Source organism: Acartia tonsa, chromosome 15 (genome assembly GCF_053477335.1).
Source record: "Acartia tonsa isolate MP-2025a chromosome 15, ASM5347733v1, whole genome shotgun sequence".
Lineage (NCBI taxonomy): Eukaryota > Metazoa > Arthropoda > Copepoda > Calanoida > Acartiidae > Acartia > Acartia tonsa.
Window position 1 is genome coordinate 21,097,326 of NC_137274.1, and position 22,190 is coordinate 21,119,515.

At 32.4% G+C, this 22,190-nt stretch overlaps 1 protein-coding gene and 2 long non-coding RNA genes across 3 annotated transcripts; all 3 read left to right on the forward strand.

The window, feature by feature from the left end:
* The first annotated feature begins 11,246 nt into the window (after positions 1 to 11,246).
* On the forward strand, positions 11,247 to 19,401 carry LOC145306986 (bone morphogenetic protein 1-like). The gene is made up of 9 exons (XM_080149328.1): positions 11,247 to 11,304; positions 11,931 to 11,972; positions 13,881 to 13,947; positions 16,117 to 16,173; positions 16,743 to 16,810; positions 17,528 to 17,620; positions 18,879 to 18,935; positions 19,019 to 19,073; positions 19,290 to 19,401. Exons 1-9 carry the CDS (start codon positions 11,253 to 11,255, stop codon positions 19,399 to 19,401), a joined length of 603 nt encoding a protein of 200 aa, XP_080005454.1. The 5' UTR covers positions 11,247 to 11,252.
* Positions 19,402 to 19,883: 482 nt separating this feature from the next.
* LOC145307611 (uncharacterized) lies at positions 19,884 to 20,727 on the forward strand. Its single transcript, XR_013875517.1, has 3 exons — positions 19,884 to 19,933; positions 20,046 to 20,117; positions 20,667 to 20,727. It is a non-coding gene; the product is annotated as an uncharacterized LOC145307611 (long non-coding RNA).
* An 87-nt stretch (positions 20,728 to 20,814) lies between these two features.
* On the forward strand, positions 20,815 to 22,184 carry LOC145306782 (uncharacterized). The gene is made up of 3 exons (XR_013875205.1): positions 20,815 to 20,835; positions 20,932 to 20,961; positions 22,094 to 22,184. It is a non-coding gene; the product is annotated as an uncharacterized LOC145306782 (long non-coding RNA).
* The last annotated feature ends 6 nt before the right edge of the window (positions 22,185 to 22,190 follow it).

The following is a 22,190-nucleotide window of genomic DNA, read 5'->3' on the forward strand; positions in this document are numbered from 1 at the left end:
TCTAGTTAAGGTCGCAGTTAGGCCAGTATAAATTATAATTGACCAATTTTTTCAAAATATAGTTATACTGGCCTTTCGTTGGTCATTTGTATTGTATGATGGCATTTTTTATATGGCACGATAAGCGTTTTCGTTAAAAAATACATTCTTATAAAAAAGTAAAACGATGGTTTTTTGTCTTCTGTGTGTGTGTGTTTCAATCGATCTTGCTAGCCGCTGTACTGATATTATTAGAGGCCTCTAGGGGCAAAGCCGTGAGTAATAGAATAGTTATAATCATAGCTTGAACATATTTGGAGTGTGATTAAATTATGTTTCATTGGCAATTTACTTATCCCTAAATACTTTATACCAGGGAGGGAGGGGACAATGGAATATTTATTACACTAGTCCCCGGAGTTCTATAATAATGCTTTCTTATTTGTTGGCTTAATAATTTTGGAGACTTTTGTTGATTTTTTATTGGTTGGTTCATTAAGTTGGGTGTTTCAAAAATTAATTATAATTCATAGATGGGGTAATTTAGTGTATCATCATTGGGGATATAGATTCATCGGTCATTGTCTTATCCCTTTAGATCCCTGTATAGTTTATGGAGTGAGTCTTCAATTCCCCACAAGTAACAAATTATTAAATGAATAGACCAGGATAATTCTTATATTAAAGTAACAGTACGTCTTTCTGTCTGTGTCTCTTGTGTACCAATGGATCTTGCTAACCACTGGACCGATATGGTTCTCCTTTACATAGATCCTGTAAAAGTAGCGTCACCCTCCCAAGAGAAAAAAACATTGGAAAAAATTAATCCCCAAACATCGTGTTACTTTATATAGGACGCCTCTAGAGACCTCATCATTATATAAGCGGCAGAGTTCTCTAGAGACTAATAGTGGGGAGAAGAAAGTCGAACCCCACCCCCCAATTAAATTTTAGTTTGAGTTTGATCCTTTGGTAGAAACAGACATACTTATAGACGCATAGACATCCTGTTATTTTGACATAAAGCTAACTGTGCTACATGTTATATTATGTGGAAATAATAACATACCTTAGATAGAAAACACCAGAGACGGGTTTTCAATAGTTTTTTATCTATGTTTGTTTGTGTTTTTAGACGAGAAATGCCGCGGAAAAAATTAATTTCACGCTATTTTTGCATTCGAAGTTGCCAACTTAGAATCAAAATAAATGCATTTTAAAGAAAAATGTACTTATTTTGATGATTCTTAATTGGCAACTTTAAAAGAAAAATGTACGGGTAGAGTCACTTTCGTGGCAACACCTCATATTGGGTGATGCATTGTATTTTCACAGTAGCTTTTGAGAGGTTATTTTAGGTTAAGTTGGGGTAGGTGATTGCCCCGCAGGATCAGGCAATTGGCCCCGCAGGGTTAGAGCCCCCCACAGGTGCTAGAAATAGGAAAGATGCTACGAAATGCCGCGAAATGGTTTTTTTTGCGGCATTTCTCAGCTTAAATCATAAATAAAAATATATAAAAGAGCTTTTAAAAACTCATCTTGGATGAGATTATATTGTAACAAGAATGACATCATCCATTACTTTTAATTTGCGAAGCATACAAATAAAAACTTTATATTATATGGGCCACTTGTTGCCATCAAAACTGGCATTGTTATGATTTTTATTTTCTTATTTGGGGAAAATTGTCTATAATATGATATGATGCATATGAATCGGTTTTGAAGCCATACTGGAATAGTTATTTTTACGCATATTATTATAGACAGCTTTCCGCTAATATTAAAAGTAAAAATTATAAAATTAAAACATGTTTTGTTAGCCTCGAAAGTTCGAAGGCGCTGTCTAACAAAACTGGTACTAATTTTATGATTTTACATTAATTTTTGTGGAAAATTGTCTATAATATAATACGATAAAAAATAATTGAGTTTAAAGCCATACTTGAATAGTTATTTATCTCATCGTATTATAGACAGCATTTCGAGTATATTAAAAGTAAAAAATTATAAGAAGACGAGGACGAAGAAAGTCCCTCATTGTCATAAAAATGAGGGATGAGGAGAGGAAGAGTGGGAATGAAAACCCCTAAAAAAGAGATGGATAATCTCTCGTTTTTGTGACGTAACATGCTGTTTTTTTGAGAGACTTTCTTCGTCTTCAAATTATAACATTAATACCAGTATTTTTGCCCCGAAATGCCAAAGGCGCGGCCTAACAAAACTAATAGGTATTAATTTTAAGATTTTTATTTTAATGTTCGTGGAAAATTGTCTATATTACGATACATAATTTTTCAGCATAGAGAACCTGTTCTATTCCTGAGGATAAAAATAAGTGTTGAAGCCATACTGGAATAGTTTTTTTTATCGCATTGTAATAAAGACAGCTTTCCGCGGATAAAAAAGGTAAAAATTATATAATATATACCAGTGTTTTTAGCCCCAAGATGCTGAAGGCGCTGCCTAACAAAACTGGTATTAATTTTAAGATTTTTATTTTAATAATCGTGGAAACTTGTCTATAATACAATACATAATTTTTCAGCATAGAGAACCTGTTCTATTCCTGCGGATATGAATCAGTTTTGAAGCCATACTGGAAAGTCTATCCCTAATAAATGCTGATAGACTGACAGACCGACCGATTTTTTAAGAAGATACTTTATTTTATAATTTATAACAAAATTCAGCTGTCTATTTCTAATAGCAGCTGGGCAAATATTTAGAGTAGCTTCAATACTAAAAATAAAACAATAATACATACAATTATATTAACTGTAATATTTGCTATACTATTACTTGGATATTGCACCAGATTTTCATGTATGTACTCTAATAAAGTTATACTTGCAGTTACCAAGCTATATATTTTTATTTTATTTTTCCCCCATTATGTGTATATTTTGGATTTAAAAAAAACTCTTTAAATCTCCTTATCCGTATTCCTATCTATGATTCGCTACTTATGAAATGGATATTGAAATCCATATTTTTTGTTGTTTAATCTCCAAATACATTAGAAGTCAGGGATCTAAAGGGATAGGACAATGGCCGATAAATTGGTGTACATCCCCAATAATCATAAAAAAATTACCCCTTCTGTAGTTTAAAATTAGTGGTTAAAAAGGTTGAACACGAAACTAAATGACCCAACAAATCAACATTCACTAAAGTCCCTAAATTTGTTAAGACAGCGAATAAGAAAACATTGGGGACTAGTGCAATAAACAGCCCATTGCCAACACCCTCTCTGACTAAGTCCATATGTGTACTTGTTAAAATAAAATATACATTTCAAATTTTTGTTTATAATTTGAGTTATTTTGTGTTAAAAATGTTGTCTTATCTTTTAACCCTTACAGATCGGGGGGGGGGGGGGTCATATTGACCCCCCCTCTAGTTTTTTCAATGCCATTTTTTTTGTAGGTAAGATAGAGAGTTGTGACTTCATGACTTTTTAAGTTTAGTAATTATACGTCAGCAAGAGTTGATCTTATAAGGATATCTGGTCTGTGTCGGTCGTGGTGTCCGGTCAAAGTCGGTTAGGTGGCACAAAATTTAGAAAGAATTCTAAATAAATCTTAATTTCTACATAATGACTTTTGTGTATAAGGTAGAAACCTAATTTTTTTTTGGTGAATACTTAGATATCAATGACCTTCTGAGAAAAGTGTTGTTATGACCGTTTGACCGCTCCCTGACCGACTTTATGACCGATTTTTGTCCGGCTTTTACTACAGACATATATCATGAATATCGTGGCTTCTATTACAGCTAGAGACCTATAATTTTTTTTGGTAAATCCTTGAGCAACAATAAACAGATAAAAATATTAATATTATTATAAATGGCGTGCGAACCAAAGGGGGCACTTGGGGCAATCGCCCCCCCCCCTAGCGCCTAAAAGCGCCCCATTGCCCCCCCCCCCCCCTAGCCAACGCCCCCCCTGCCCCCCCCCCCCCCAAATGTTGAAAAATGCCCCTTTTTGCCCCACCTAGGTGCAAAAAATGCCCCATTTGCCCCCTCCTTTCTCCAAAAAAAACTGTCTAACTTTTTCCAAAAGATCAAGAATAACCCAAAATTTTTTTGGCACTTCACAAACTTATTAATCAATTAATCTTACCATATTTGGAAATTCCAAATTATGATCAATATTTTTTTAAACTAGTGTAGAAAAAGTTAGACATTGATAGGAGGATACATGATTTTGCAAAATGTTCAAAATGCCCCCCCCCCTAGAAAAAGGGCTTTGCACGCCACTGAAATTAGGCTGTTTATTATTACACTAGTCAGCAACGTTTTATGATAACATTTTCAAAGATGGCTTAACAGGTACTTTTATTGAATTCTATTTGAATGGTTAAATTAGTTGAGCTTCCAAACGTTTCAACCACTTTTGTGTAATTGGGAATGTTACACAATCTATCTGCTATTGTCTTACTTTTTTATGTACCTGCAAACCTAACGTAAAATTATGGAGGTTGTCCCAAAAAAAACCAATTTGCCTCCCATTACAAAAATCAATTATAAAAACTTAGAGTTTTTAATATTTTTTCCAGACTAAAAATTGGTTATCTGCTACCACCCACAAAAAATTATTTCCCCCCCACTTTTTTTTAATGAAATAACTATTCAACCTCCTCCATCTAGAGTGCCCCTGGAGTCCCCTTGGGGCGCAATTACTAATAACTAAGAATAATAGCTAATACTATAATCCTTATAATAAAGTAACACAATGTCTGTGAAGGATCCCTCTTACCGCTGAACAGCTATTGTTTTCCATTAGAGGGTAGCTTCTTATCCCCCACCCCAGAAAAAAATTTACTTTTTCTTTTTAGATCTGAATTTTAAAAATTCAAATCCCCCCCTCCTCGCACTCATTTTTTTTTGCTTAAATCCTGTGTTTTATCTGTGGGCATATGTGGTATATAAAGGTTTGGACCACCCGGGACTAAAAGGTTGTCAAATTTCACTTTGGGACACCCTGTAAATGTGATTTTTGCGTCTGTAGTGCTAAAACTTGGTCCAAATTGGCTATTTTTTTCAAATTACTCTAATATGTGTCTTAGTATGTTTGGCCATAGTGTTTTCTGATCAGATCAATATTTTCCTATTTTTTGGACACCCTGTATTTTTTTTCTATTTTCAAGTTACTTAAAACTGTCATATAGATGCAGATTTTGACTTATAACAATAATATTTGCCTATTTTTCAAATTTTTACACTTTTGGGACACCCTGTGCATGTTTTTAAAAAATGATGGTTTTTGCCCATTTTTTGGGGGAAGGAGTCGTTTTAGGGCCCTAGACTATTTCTTCATTTTTGTAGAACTTTTCATGACACATTATTTGTTATTTATGCAAAAACCGCAAAAACCGAACCGTTTTGCCGTTATTCACCGCCAAAGGCGGAATTTTTGACGTCTTTTGTTGTTCCCGAGGTTCTAATGGGCATTTTTGGTAAGAAGACGTTGATTTATCAAGATAACTGTGAAGTACTTTTATTTAGGCATTTTAATTTACTAAATTTCATGTAAAATTTTTTGTATATCCAACCGATTTTTGTCAAAAGTAATTTTGAATGCACATGATTTATGTTTCTTTTTTTACTTATGTTATAGCAATTATTTATATTATATTCACTTCATTTTCTTGTTTTAACAATTGAAATCCATCTCGACGAAAAACGGTTAGATGCACAAAAAATTTTACTTTACATGAAATTAAGTAAATTAAAATGCCTAAATAAAAGTATTCTACAGTTATCTTGATAAATCAATGTCTTCTTACCAAAAATGCCCATTAGAACCTCAGGAACGGCAAAAGACGTCAAAAATTCCGACTGTGGTGAAGAAATAGTCTAGAGCCCTAAAACGACTCCTTCCCCCCAAAAATGGGCAAAAACTATCAATTTTTTAAAACATGCACAGGGTGTCATTTTGGTGTATAAAATGTATAGGTTGGATGTAAGATTGAGGAAAAATTTATTTTTAAAATTGTGAAAAAATGGGTGTTTTTTTAATTTTTGTTACCAACCTTCATAGATAGCTAGATATCTAGACATCCAGGGACTCTGAAACTTTTTTTGGCCATCCAGCCTCCTTGAATCACCCAACGAACCAAAATATAGAGTATTAACAAAATTGGAGATGTAGTGCAGAAAAGTGGTACATTTGGCAAATAATGCACCATACATATATAGACTATTGAAAAATGTAAAAATGAAATCAAAAGCGTTCCTTCTTGGGAGAAAATCCGGGAAAAAGATTTTTAGCTATTTTAACCTAAAATTTACATTGGCAAGCCTGCAAAAAATATACAGGCATTTTAAACATGTCATTGCTCAGCACCTAGTAGTGGTAGAAAAATGCTACGCATACCATTGAAAAGCTTATAACCTCTAGTTTTCATATTGGTAATATTATTTTTGTACTATTATTAGTTTTTGGGCTATCCTCTGAAGTATACACAAGTTTTAAAAATGCAGTTTTCTCTTGAATTTTAAGTTTGATACTTGTTAACCTTTTAAAAATCTTATTGCTTAGCTCCTAGAAGTCATATGATTATTATTTGATTAATTTATTTAAGAATGACATTCATTAAATCAAAATTAATAAAAATAATAGCACAATTATTCTTAAAAATGTGTTGCTCAGCACTAGCAATGTTCTAATTTTGGTCATAAAAACTTTTTTAAAATTGGCATTTACTAAAAACTGTTCACATTTTAAATACAATTTTTAAATAAGCTAAAATTAAAAGTACCCAAAATTTAAACTAAATAGCCAGAAAAAATTACTTGGTGTTTTAATAACTGATTCATATATATATTAATAGATGTGTTATCAGATTAGGCAGCTTTGATATCAAATTTTAGTATAAGCAAAAACATAAAACTCTTCAGAGGAGAGCTCAAAAACTAATAATAGTACAAAAACGTTATATAACAATATGAAAACTAGAGGTTATAAGCTTTGCAATGGTATGCGTAGTTTTTTTCTACCACTTCTAGGTGCTGAGCAGTGACATGTTTAAAATGCCTGTATATTTTTTTGCAGGCTTTCAAATGTGAAATTTAGGTTAAAAATAGCTAAAATCTTTTTCTCGGATTTTCTCCCAAGAAGGAACGCTTTTGATTTCGTTTTTTGCATTTTTCATTAGTATATATATGTATATATCAGAATCTGTAATAATCTCAGAGAGCCTGTTTCAAAAAACTGCTTTTTCCTTCCAGCGACTAGTGCCTCGGGTACCCCTAGATAGGACAATTCTAACATGCCTAAATTAACGAAAAAGCTATATAGCTATCTGTTACGGACGAAAGGGACCGACCCTAATTATAGAAAAGCTTTGCTTTTAAAAATATACTATACAAAATGTTGTACAGTACGAGCACAAGCAGACACTCCTGCATACCAAAGAGAGAGGGGACAATGGGCTGCTTATTACACTAGTACCCAAAAATTTATAAAACTGTTTTCTTATTCTTTGGGTCAACAACTTTGGCGACTATTGTTAAATTTTGATTGATTGGTTTATAAAGTAGAGTGTCAAAACCTTTTAAATAATAATTGTTCTACAGTAGGTGTAATATTGGGTATCATCATTTGGGATGTACTTTAATTTATCGGCCATTGTCTTATCCCTTTAAATCCCTGCCTGCATACACACAAAATCACTCCCCAAAAGGATCACATGCACAATCTAAACACACACAGTCACACATACACACATGGCTCGCGCACACACACAGACTCAAACACACACACAGACAGAAAGAATCTCACACACACGGTTCAAACACACACACAAATACACTTGCGCACGCAACATACAAACAGAGACAGGAATTAGACACACAAGCTACACACACTCACAACAGGTTCAAACCAGGGAGGGAGGGGACATTGAACTGTTTATCACAATAGTCCCCAAAGTTTTATAAGACTGTTTTTTTATTCTTTGGCTCAAAAACTTTGGGGACTTAATGAATTCAGATTGGTTGGTTCATTAAATGAGTGTTTAAACGTAGCAACCAATAATTGTAATCTACAGAAGGGGTAATATTGTGTATCATCATTAGGGATGTACATCAATTAATCGGCAATTGTCTTATACCATTTATTCCTGTGTTGAAACCACAGTTGTTAGACAGTGAATGCCCCAAGCCAACAAGGATGACATTATCTATTAATGCGAAGCTCTAAAATCACCTGTTAGGATAAAAAAGATAAACACTTGTAGAGTTTCAAAACTTAATGTCAACCTAGTATAAGAAATTGTAAATCTATTTGTTGCAAAATAGAATTAATACTGGAATAGATCATTTCTGGGATAGAAATGCTTCATTTTAAATATTGTACCTTAATTTCCTAGGAATCAATCTTACAAAAATGAGATAAATGTTTATTTCATACAAATAAAGTTGCTGTAAAATGTGAAAATAGTTTTAATTGGATATAGGATTTTTTTGGTAACAACTATATAATTGCTACGCTTTCTTAAACCTACATAATTGTTACAGGAATCATTGTTCAAAAGTTTGAAATTTATTAGAAAGCATGAATTAACAAAAAGAGCCAACTGTTATGTACAGACGTTCATACCCTAATTATAGAAAGGCTTCACTTTTAAAAATAGCTTGAGCCTGGTGAGAAAAAGGCGTACTGTAAAACACTATCAATTTCTATCTAACTTGTTTTTTACCCTCCATGGAATGATTATTAATATTGAATCTAACCACTAGCAGCTGCGCCTCTATTATCTAGGGGATAGAAGGATTGGTTTCACTAATGTATGTAAAGACACTACCAAGTTATAAGTTTTCACCTATAATCCTTACAGATACAAAGTTCAACCCCTCCCCCTTTTGTTATCTAGCTCAGATCCTAACACAGGGCTGAAAAAAAGTGTGCATCTTCTTTGTTTAATAAAAAATTTCTGACTAAAAGTGAGGCAAAGTCACATTTAACTTCTTTCGCCCTTTTATTTAACAATATTTGTTTTAGGTTTTACATAAGAATTTTAAATTGCTGTTTCTTAAAGCTAAGAAGAACAATTATTTCAGAAAAATATTTACCTATATCTAACATTTATAAAAAAATCGCAAAAAAGAAATTTCAATGGCGGCAGTTGGCTTTTTGTGAGGGGGAGAGGGGGATTTAATGTCTAAAATTAACTTAATTTGAAAAATTTAATGCCTCCTAATTATGGTGCAAAGGGTCTATTTTTTTTGGGTGGTTTACAGAATTTTTTTTTGCAGGGGTTAAAGGCCGCTTAATAGGAAATTGAAGTTTCCCACTTATAGGTAAATATGGTATTATATTACCTCCCCCCCCCCACATCCTGGTAATCTTTTGACATTGTTTTCATTTATACGGATATATAAACTAAGAATTAGAAAAAATAACAAAAGATTATCTAACTAGTTAAATCTAAAATACAAAGCAGAACGATGTCTGTCTGTCTATTTGTTTGTAGCGAAGGATCTCACTAACCGCTGAACTGATCAGGTTCTCCTTTACATGGTAGCTTCTGGGAAGGTTTATAACTATTTCTTGGGGGGTGGGACCCCCACAACCCCCCCAAAAAATGAAAAATACCCCCCCCCCCAATAAAAATAAAAAAAATTTTAAAATAAAATTAAATTAGTGGGGTCAACTAACCCCCACCTCCTCCAAAAAAAAATTCCCCCCCCATAAAGATTTTTCTTTTAAATCTTAAATACGAAAAATTAGTTTGATCAAACCTCTTAGGGCAAAGCCCCTAGAGGATAGGGGCGAAGCTGCTAGTCTCTTTTAAAGAGGTTGTTCTAATTGGATCATTACAGACTAATGGGATTGTACCATAACGCTTGAGTTTCATAAGCTTGGGGTATTATATGTACATAACGATTATGTACAGGGACTTAGGTATAGATCAAGCAAAATTAAGACAAAAATATAATCCGCTCTTATCATCCTTAGTAAATTTCTATTTTAAGTGGCTTATAATTATTAGATATTGAGAGATAACAAATAAACTTTGTTGTCATTGTCCTTTCCTTCCTGTACCAAGTTCACCCATTCAATCAGTGTTGTTTTTTGGATGGTTCCCTCAGAATGATAGTTAATAATAGTTACAAAACTCTTTATGTGAGATATCAAAAATAAAATCTACTGTTATATCAGCAACAACAAATAAATCAAGACCTGTCTTTAGTCTTGTGGCAAATGAAAATGAGGAGAAAGTTGAGTTGGAACTTGGTTCTGACAGTTTTATTTTAGTATTAGTTAAAGTTACATACAATTTGATTCAAATAAAATTGGGAAAGAAAATCCCCTAAAATCATATTCAAACTAAAATCATATTCAAACGCCACCCTTTCTAAAAACATGGTAATACTGAGAGATAAATGGGGCGATGCCTGATTTTAAATCTCTTACAACTAAAATTGTAAGAAATCATTTGAAAAAAAAAATTTATGGGGTTAATCAAATGTCTCCAATTATGTTCCTGTTTTCGTGCATGTGTGGTATCCGCCTAGGATAAATGGCAGACACCAGAGTTCAAATGACTACGGCAGTGTGAACAGACGTGGACACCTATACTATAGAGAAGCTACGCTTCTCTAGCAATCACTAAATAATAAACAGAATCTATTCAGTTGTTCCTTTATTGAAGGTCTAAGGATTACTAAAGTTGTACAACATAATATAAATACATATGGATTAGGAATAAAGATAGTTAAAGGTAAATCATACAAGTAAAACATAGATAGTTGCAATGGTTAGGTAGATGGCTATCCCTGTCCGGGGGAGGCAGGATAGCCCATGGAACAGCACAATAGGTAGATAAGCATAGAGGGGTTGAGTGGTAGGTCTGGGTACTAAAAAGGGAAGGTTTGATGATTACTGTGACAACAACAGTCTGTGTGGGGGTGATTCTATCAGGTGAGGGAAGGCTTAGATCCTTTATCCTTAGGGCTGAGGTGGTGCTGATAACTTGGTGGTTGAAGGGGAAGGTTCCGGTGCTTAAGAAGGGAGAGGGAGGGGTAACACCCCTCCCTCCATTTGCAGGACAACTGAGAGATGAAATCAATACCGTTATCTGACATATTTTCAGGTGGCTTTACAATTGTAGAATAACAGGATTTAGCTGGGTGCGTAGCATCACTATAATGTCTTGGTTTCTGCATGGCCCAGAGTTGCCGCATACCACACATGGTCCCTGTTCATTATGATAATGATGATTGATAATATTTAAGATATTTTTTATTTCAGAGCCAGCACAATGAATTTATCCACTTTGTGGGTAAGCATCATTTGTACGATTTTATATCAAGGTTAGTTTCAATATTTAATATATATATTTGAATATTTATATCAAGGTTAGTATATGGCTCATTATTTACATGAGGTCTCAGATTTTGATAAAAATTTACAGTCCCCTTCATTTGGTCATAAAACTAAGGATTGTGTGATCTTTAACCTTTTTAATGCATTTAATGTCCGATTTTTCACTTATTTTCTCACTGTGGTGTTTTCACAATGAAAAAAAAGATTTTTTTTCGTAATTTTCAAGTTCAAAATTTTGCATATCTTCATATAGGTCCCAATATGATTATAGTCTATTACATTTATAAAGTTTTAGTCTAGTTTTAGGCTATATTTCTGTTCCACTTCAACCTTCAAATAAAGAGTCCCTTGATGTATGGGGTACAGTCTCAGTATCTTCATGTTTTAAAATCAGCTTGCTTTATTTGTAAAAGTTTTAAATTAATGTTTTAGAATGTGTAAATTGATAATTAGATTTTATAGAGAAGAAGGGGACACTGAACACTAAATTATCCTGCTACCCAAAGTTTTAAAAGCATGGGCTCCCATTTAGAGGCTTTAAAACTTTTTCAACAATTTCTTTAAAAAAGCATTGATGAAATTAATTCTCAATTTTACAGATATTGTATTTCAGGTACTACTGTACTTGCATGTAAGAAAAGTTCTGAACCTCAAGGTAATTCTTTCAAACTAATTTTTCAATATAAACTCTACAATGATGTTCTATCCAGTTTATGCTTGTGTAATTGCAATAACATCAACACATTGGACAACAAATTTACTTACCACCTTCTACACCACAGCAAATCAAATTAGCCCCCCCCTCCCGATCTATTAAGGTGGGAATTGGGGCCCGATCTGTAAGGGTTAAAAGACTACATAAAAAAAATTGGCTGGTCTAGAGCTGTTTTGAAATTCGCCATTTGGCAGCTTAAAAACGGCAAAATTACAGGTAGGAAATAGAAAATCGGTCAAGGAGTGGTCAAACGGTCACAACCTTTCCTTTCAGGGAAGTTCATTATTGCTCAAGGATTTACCAATAAAATTTATAGGTCCCTAGCTGTAATAGAAACCATTATATTCATGATATATGTCATTGTCTATAGTATAAGCTGGATAAAAAATCGGCCATAAAATCGGTTAGGCAGCGGTAAATCAGTCAAACGGTCATAACACCACTTTCTCAAAGGTCTAAGTATTCATCAAAAAAAAAAAAAAAAAAAAAAAAATTAGGTCTCTACTTTATACACAAAGGTCATAATGTAGAAATTAAGATTATTTAGAATTTTTTAAAAAAATTTTTGCCCAACCAACTTTAATCGGACACCTCGACCGACACAGACCAGATATCCTTTTAAAATCAACTCTTGCCGACATATAATTACTAAACTTAAAAAGTCATAAAGTCAAAGCTCTGTATCTTACTTACAAAAAAATGACATTGGAAAAACTAGAGGGGGGGGGGGCTCTTAGAGCCCCCCTCCTGATCTGTAAGGGTTAATAACTATATTTGCAACAACCTTCAATAAATTTTTTTTTTATTAAGAATAAAATGTAAATTTTGGAAAAAACTTTTTTTTTGGATGGGGGTGGGTTTTCTTCGGAGCTTCGCCCCATGGTGCTGTGGTGGTTCCTCCACCCACATTACTGGATTTTGTTTTTAAAAAAATAAAAATAAGATAAAAATTTGGGAGAGGATATTTTTATTTTTGAAAAATTTTATGAATTTTAAAACATTTGTAAAATATAAAATTGCCCAAGTTTCCAGATTTTCGTTTTTTCACTAATTGTATACATTCAGTTGTGCCTGGGGAATTTTTTTTCTGTTATTGTCGCTTAGAGTGAACTGTGTTTTCTACATAAAGTGATGACCCATACATAAAAATTCAGTTAATAAAGTTGTTCCATCATTTTCAAAGGTCATATGTAATTTTAAGCAAGTTGATTTTTGGCTGTTTTGATAACAATATTTTATGTATGTATTCAACTAAATTGATTTTTGAAATGCATATTCTTAGGGTAAAAGTGAAGCATCTCTATACCGAAGTCTTAAAATGTCAGTACATCTTAATCCTTAAATTAGAGTAATTGGCTATCTGTCTTTGTGTACCAAAGGATCTCGCTAACTAATAACTAACTGATAACTAAATTGATATGATTCTCATTTACAGGGTAGCTCTCATAGGTCCTGGAAAAGTTTATAATTATTTTGGGGGAGGGTACCAACACCCTCCCAAAAGAAATTGACCTTAGAAAAAAATATCCCCCCCATTTTATTTGGAATTTACAATATAAAACTAAAATTAAACTTTAGGTTGTTGAATTTAAAATTTAAACACTAATTAACTAGATAGTCCTACCAACTCCTTTTTTGTTAAAATTCTAAAATAAGTGACAATTCATAGCTAATTCATAAACAAAATGAAAGTCTATGCCCTTGTGTAACAAAATGTGTACATAATTTCAACCAATGAGATTGCTTGTATGATCCTTTAGTATTCTCCTATTGTGGAATCAGAATATGTCTCATGAGTAACTCTATTTTCGTAGCATTTATGTAATTTATACTCCTTGTTTTATTTAGCTAATTCTGATTATGATTATGAAGATGACACAGAATTTGATTATGATGAGGGTTTTAATTGGATAAGGTAAATTAGATTTGAAATTTATTTGAAACTATGATAGATAATCAAATTTGTGATTGGTTTATAGCACTAAAATATTTGGCCCATGTCAAGTTCTGAATATGGTTGAGGGGAAGTGGAAAGTCTATCTTTTAAAAACTATTTTTAATGAAAAGTTCTATGCATATTCCTTTTTTCATATAAAAGTTTCAACAATAAAAAGGTTGATCTGATGTTTGCTTTCTAACTTATTTTATATAGAAATCTTTATCTGTAGGTCCTCTTTGTATAATGACACCTGTAAATCAGCTTATGTAGTTTCCATTTTTCATCTAAAAGTTTCTACTATAACTAAATTTGTTTCTATTCCCCTTTTAGTTAGTAAACTTTATGCTTAAGTTTTTTTTATAGAAACCTGATTGAGATATGGACATAAAACTTTTTATACATAATTCTGGACAATAAGGGGGAGAAAAACTGTTCCAATCCTGAATTTGTCAATTTACAGGAAGAAAGGGAGGAAAAAATAGGCAATTAATCTTAAATAAAAAATTTTCCTGAAAGGCCATGAAAACCAGATTTCTCCAGAAAATTTGAAGAAATTAGAAAAGTATTAATCTAATTTAGAAAACTCAAAAATGAGATAAAGTTCTAAGAAAAAAGCATTTACTTTAAAAATAGGTTACCAGTACATCACAATGAAGTAAACATTCTGTAATCACTAGAAAAATCGCCCTTAGAACTTCTTCATACCTTCTACATTAATAACTGCCACCAAAAATATTAACAGGGCTATGATCAGGAATGAAACAATTTATGTAGACTTGACACTTCCACATCAATTAGGATGAAAACACCGCTCTAACTGTTAAAAAATTGCCATAAGTAAATCCAATAACCCAAATTTGAAGTCTCCAGCTTCAATAACAAAAAAGTTGTAGGTATTTTAAAATGACATTTTAGGTATAAAATTTTTTTTAATGTTTTTCACACATCCTGATAGAAATTTAGAAATTAAATAACTTCTCCTATAAGCAAAACTAAAAGCATATTTTCAGCAGAAAGTTAGATTGCCTGTAACTGAGTACATTTTTATAATAAAAACACCCCTTTTTTTATAGTCAAATTAATAAACAAAATCAGTTTTGAGATTAATGTAGTGTGAAAATACCATCTTATAGTCTTTTGCAAAATTTTGCCCCCCCCCCCCATCCTAAATCATTGTGCCCCACCTTTAGATTCAGACTGCAGAGCCTAATTTTGAATTAAGCCCCCAATGAACTTTATGGGGGGGAATTTTAAAAATAATTCGGCAATTTTTTACAGAGCAAAAGGGTCTTTTATTTAGGGGTAAAATTGTTGCTAGAGAACAATTTTATATTGCAAATAATTATTTTAGAATAAGAATTATTTCCATTGAACAGAGAAATCTATAATACAAAGTAGCCTGATGTCTGTCTGTCCGTCCGTCTGAAGCTTAAGATCTCGTTAACCACTGAACCAATCGGATTCTACTCTTCAGGGTATATACATATTGGTCCTGTGGTGGTTTTAAGCTATTTTCTTGGGGGGTGGGACACCCTAAACCCCCCCAAAAATAAAAAATCCCCCCTCCGATTTTTTTTTAATTACCTCTTGGGGTAAAGCCCCTAGAGGCTAGGGGAGAAGCCGCTAGTGTTTTTATATTGCATTAATATAAAGTGAATTATACAGAACTGTTCTGTAAGCAACAATTGTATCCGAAACAAATAGTTAATTGGGGGTGTTACGGCCTCAATCTGGACAAGACTGATTTTTCAATTAGGGCCATATCATATGTCCAGTTATAGAAGGTTGGCCAGAAATGGGATGAAAGTCAAAGAAGGTGATTGTCAAATTTTTATTAAACTCAAGCGGTTAACAAACCGTTTTGTAGCATTCATATAGCACCCATTCGCACTACCAGATCTTTGCACCTAGAGATATCATGTCCCTCGAAAAAGATATCTATCCTTTCCTACAGGCGGCTTGATTCAAATTTAGGCTCTGCAGTCTGATTCTACAGGTGTCCTAGTATATTTTGACCCCACTTTTAAAAATAGGTTAAAAACAGTTTAAAAGATTGTGTTTTTATTGTAAAAATGTAGTTAGTAATTTAAAATGCCTTTATCTTTTTTGTTATGGAAGCTGGAAAGCTTAAAATTTTTTATTTAGTGATAAAAGCCGGCACTGGACTGGAGGAAAAATCAAATATAAGTTCATTGACAAAAGGTAAAATAAGTCAAGTAGATAGAATTTGTTTTATCTTTTATTAATAATTTGTTGATTTTGTAGAGCTAAAAGGTAAATAAAATCTAAAACTAACAGGATGTTTGTATGTCTCTCTGTTTCTTTGTAAAAATGGATATCGCTAATGGCTGAACCCATATGATTCTAATTTACAGGGTAGCTTCTCATAGGTACTGGGAAGGATTATAACTATTTTGGAGGAGGGTACAACCAATCGCCCTAAGCAAAAAATTACCCCTCCTTCCATTTTTCTAACTAATGTCCCTACCCCCTCTTAAAAAAATATTTTTTTTTACTTCTTCCTTATGAATCTAAAACAAAAAATTGGTTTATCAAGTGCAACTAGATGCCATTCAGCTACTCATATTTTAAGCCACCCAAGCCTCAGTCACAAAAAAATTTAGTTCAGCCGCGTGGCCGACTGTGGCTGAGGCTAATTGGTTGGCTGGGAAAGCCGCGCAGCTAATTTTTAGGCTTCTCTAAGCTGTTCAGCTGATGGTGGCTGCTCCTGCTCAGCCCTGAAAAAAAATGAAATAAAGGATGTTTTTTAGTTATAATGATAAGGAGAAAGCTATTATTCGCAAAATGATGGATCAGATTGAAAGTCAACTGACACCAGGTATATATGTACAATCATATGATTGGAACCAGTTTTTTTTTGCTCCGAGCTAGCCCTGGTTTTAATCCTATGATTGTACATTTTATATCCGTGGAAGCTGTTTATAATACTGCAATGTGAGAAATCAAATAGCCAACATCATAGCCAACTTTCTGCAAATATTGAAATATGTTTCCAGTATGGCTTCGGCCCCTCAGACCTAACAAATAATTTTATGATTTTATTTTAATATTCGTAGGAAAATGTTTTTAATACAATAATATGCATTAATTCTCAGCATGGTTCTAATCCACAGGATTCAAATAGGTTTTAAAACCATACTGGAAATATTTTTTGTGTGTTTGGGGAAAGAAAAGGCTGGAGTCTGTTTTTACATAACATTTGATTTTAAAAAATAATGGACCAATACTAAATTACAAGCTTGTCTGACTATAAATAGTTTTAAATTCAGCTAGTTAAAGATAGTATCTAAAACAAGAAATAGTTTAGTTGTAAAAATGCTCAGCAAACAACAATGCACAATTTTAATTTTTTTGGCACAGTTTTGTGTGCTGTGCATTTTTTTACATTTTTATAATTGGTTATTGGTTATTTTTTCTTTTAGACGTTTCAATTCTGGGTCTCATGATATGTACATAGTGTGCTGCAAGCTGTTTGAGAGCGAGCTGAATTTAAGATTTTTTCACTTCTAGTAAATATTCTTTTTTTTTAAATTAGGCTGCATTACATTTGAAGAAGTTAGCCAAGCATCTGATTGTGAACAGTGTGTTAGCTTTGTTAAAAAATCAAGGGAATGTAAATCAACCATAGGTAAATCATTTAATAATTTTATACTGTAATTATTTTTTCAGTATTGATTTTAAAACTTATAAATATCTGGTGGATTTGAACCAGTTCTCAGCCATTATATTACAGACAATTTTCTAAGAGTATTAAAATCAATGCCAGTTGTGTTAGCCCAGCAAAACTGTTATTAATTCTATTATCTTTATTTTGCTATTGTTGGAAAATTGTCTGTAAATTGGCATACATGATTTATGAGTAGTACTGAGAACCAGTTGAAATCCATTAGATATAAATTAGTTGAACGCCCCCCATCTGGTTTTTTCTATCTCATTTTATGTGTGTGAAAGATAGGATGCCAGAGAACCTGGCAGGGTCATCTAGGTAAAGAGCAAAAATATTTTTTTGACTTAAACAAAGCATTTCATCCTACCAAAATACTAAAATATCCCCTACTAGAACATCCTCATATGAAATACAGGTGTTCAAGTCAATTTCAGGTTCCAGGTATGATCCTGCAGGTCCTGATCCTCCGGGTCTCCAGAAATCTTTAAAAGGCTCCTGTGGCTGCAATTTTTGACTTAGATTCTTCAAATTTTAAACTTAAGCTTTTCTTACATGTTTACATAACGTATTAAAACTTCATAAAGATTCGCCGCCGTTTTCCCACCGACCACCGACTGCGGCGGCTGGCAGCTGCCAAGTACAGCTGCGGCCGCTGAAATTTATGTTTTGATATTTCTAACATAAAATTTACATAAAGATAAACATTTTCAGCAAAAAAAATTTTCTTCTAGCTTCAAAAATAAAAAAAATTACAGCCGTTTGAAATTTTTAAGTAGAAAAAGACCTAAAAACAAAGGTTGTAAAATAAAAGGGGGAAGGAAGCGAAAATTGACTCTGACTCACTTAAGGTCGGAAATTCATTACCAAACAGGGGACATGCACAAATTTTTTTAGCCTTCTAGCTCTAATGGGGACTGAGATAATAAGGGAGGGCGTTGAACGCCACTCCCCCCCCCCCCCCCCACTGATTAAGGTGCGGCAAGGGGCCCGACTGTTAAGGGTTAAACATACTCAAATCTTTTTCTTGGAATTTTCCAATCCAACTATAACATGCCACCTCCCCCCCCCCCTTGGAAAAAGTAAGAAAAATTCTTAATATTTTTGAAATAACTTTTTTTATATTTATTTTACATTTTAGGATAGTTTTTATGTATTTTTGTATTCTCTTTAGTCAAATTGACTATTACTTAAAATGATTTGATTAATTGCTATATTTAAGGCATGAAAACAAAGACTGAAGTTAATCTTGGTGATACTGAATGTTTTTCAAATAACGGTGAAAGAATTTTATTAGAATTTAAAATCATATTAAAATGAATTGAAATTGCCAGCTCAAATATATTCATTTAAATTTATCAGGAGTGGTTCTACATGAGCTAGTTCATGTTTTAGGTGCAGTACATGAACAAAATAGGTCAGTATATATATAATATCATTTTAGGGTAATAAAAAATAATAACTTAATAATTTACAAATACTTTGATACTTTAATTCACTTCATTACTTTGCAGCATAAAAGAACACTTATAGACTTATAGTGTTATCAAAATTTAGTGGTATATTTATGGAAGATCATTTTATGAGTTAGGAGAAGATAATAAGGATTCCCTATATATCTTATTAATTGTAGACCAGACAGAGACAATTATATAGAAATTATAGAGGAAAATCTCTCACCTGGTGCAGAAAAAACCATGAAAATTAGACCAAACTACGATGAAACTTATGAGGAAATATTTTAAACTTCTACCTAAACTATTACAAATCAAACAAAAAATTTTGCTGTATAAATTATTTTTTAAATAGCTTACTAATAAAATGAATTTGTAACCAAATCTTCCTGTATTAAATGTTTTAGTTGGTAGAAAATAAAAAATATTCTAGAGCATTTATGATTTTAAATCAGTTATGCATTATCCAGCTAGCCAAGCCTGTATTGAGGATACAACATGCATCAGAATAAAAGAACCATACAGGAATATATTTTTGTCTTATACACAATTTTCTGTGATTATCTTCTAATCTAATTATGTAGTATGTATAATAACAATAATATGCTGTTGATGTGTCAATATTAAGTCACCCATAAAATTGGTCATAGATCTCATCAACAGTATATAAATACTATAACTATTTACAAACACCATTTTTGAATGGTATGTTTTGGGTTTTTATATTTGGATTGGTAAATATATTTTTTTTTATACAAAAATTATATTTTTGAACAGAAGCATGTTTCAGAGAAATAACATTGAAGTTCTAAAGGAGTATCCGGTGATTTTTATTTTTAACATTGCTTACATTTATGCAACTGTGTAGTGTACTATTGAATACTAATATCTTTATCCAAATTTTTATAATGTTTTGTAGATAAATCTTTTTTCAGTCTATTTTGTCTGCAGTGGATATCTATGAAATTTCTTCTGCTTACAACTGTCCTGTTCTTCCAAGTGTTATGGTGAGATGTGATTCATAAGTTTGAATCATTAAAGTTGATAGATTACCAAAGTTCATCTTAAATAAATTTTAACAGTTAGCTTCCATTAAGAAATCTTATTTTTTTATAGGGAGGGTGTACACTAAACATTTGATAACTCTAATAGAGACAGTATATCTAGATAGTACAACTGACCCAATTTTTTGACAATATGAAATAGGGAATTTGTCTACATTTCTTAACTAACTTAGTTAAGATGAAAAAATTATACCCTTACATGACAAAATATGTAGACAATTGCAACCAATGAGATCTCTTTTATGTTCCTTTAGTATTCTCCTATTGGTGGAATCAGATAATATGTCTTTTGAGTAACTCTATAACTACTCCTTTAAAGATTTGAATACTTGCAGTCATTATTTAGCTTTGCTCAAGTTGACCATAGTATAAAGCACATTGTTTTACAAAAATCAGGATATTTATAAGTTTTTACTTTAAAATTCAATTATGAAAAAGCTTGATTAATACAAACACTTTAGCCTAAATATCTAGAAATGTGTTTTAATTTAGAATAGATATAATCAATATCAAAAGATGATTTTGACTGCCGAAACTTCAAGAAATGTTTCAGGTATATCTCAATTATATATTAATGGTATGTGATTTGCAAATTCCCTTTTGAATATGGTTAACACTATTTTTTTTATAGAACCATTAGATTGATTACCTGAAGATTCAGGTTTTTTTCTTTTGCTATATCTTATTTATATATTATTAAAGGGTGATTTGTAAATTTATTTTAGAACATGTTAAACATTGATTATTTTTTATATAGGACCATTAGATGAGTTACATGAAGATTCAGGTAATTTTTAAAAAGTAGTATAATTCTTTTGCTTATATATTACTAGCGGCTTCGCCCCTAGCCTCTAGGGGCTTTGCCCTAAGAGGTGATTTTAAAAAAACGAAAAATTAAGGCAAAATTTGTAAAAGGGCCAGGGAAATCTTAAGCAAACTCTTTAAAAAAAATTGGGGGGGGATTTTTTGCTTTAGCTTAAAACCACCACAGGACCAATAGGTATATACCCTGAAGAGTAGAATCCAATGGTACACCGACAAACGTCCTACCGCGACAAACATTCTAATTTGACAAACGTCCTAAACGACAAACCTCCTAAACGACAAACATCCTAAAGAGACAAACGTCCTAAAGGGACAAACGTCCTAATGCGACATCTCTTTAGTAAAATGTCCTAAAAATTTTCAAAAATTATGAAATAAAAAAAATCTTCCAAATTTAAGGAAAAAATCCTCTAATTATAAAAATATTTAACAATATCAAATTCAAAACACAGGAATTTTTTTTTTTAAATCGAATAACTTTAACCATAGGCTAAATTTTACAAATCTGTCCGACAGTTTTCCCAAAGTCTGTGTTGGCTATCACAAATGGAATGGTTTTGAACCCAATACAACCGTGCATGGCAAAAATAAACCTTTAATTTTCTAAATTAAAAAAATATATAACTATTTCCTTTTATTTTAGAACATTTTTAACTTAAATTTGGAAGATTTAATTTTTGAAAAAAAATTAAGACGTTTTACTTAAGAGATGTCGCATTAGGACGTTTGTCGTTTAGGATGTTTGTCGTTTAGGAGGTTTGTCGCATTAGGACGTTTGTCGTATTAGAACGTTTGTCAGTGTACCGAATCCGATCGGTTCAGTGGTTACCGAGATCTTAAGGGAAAGACGGACAGACAGACAAAAGGACAGAAAGACAGACGGACAGACAGACGGACAGACAGACGGACAGACAGACGGACAGACAGACGGACAGACAGACGGACAGACAGACGGACAGACAGACGGACGGACAGACAGACATCGTTCTACTTTGTATTATAGATATGTATAGCTTTTTAAGTTTAGATGCGAAAAAAAATAAATTTAAAACTGTTTTCTTAGACTTAATTTAACACTCTTTCTTTATTTTTAGAAACGTGTCCTGCCATTTGTGTACCTGAGAGAATATCCTGTTTTTGCGAGGCAATTCTAGATGTTCAGGGACTCTGCTCGGAAGATCTTAGGTAATA

Bases quoted from the DNA above. Each gene is read 5' to 3' on its own strand.
- LOC145306986 (XM_080149328.1), top strand. From the start codon at position 11,253: ATGAATTTATCCACTTTGTGGGTAAGCATCATTTGTACGATTTTATAT. The intron at 16,174-16,742 runs GTAAAATAAGTC...GATGTTTTTTAG, and splicing joins TATAAGTTCATTGACAAAAG to TTATAATGATAAGGAGAAAG. The intron at 18,936-19,018 runs GTGAAAGAATTT...TAAATTTATCAG, and splicing joins TGAATGTTTTTCAAATAACG to GAGTGGTTCTACATGAGCTA.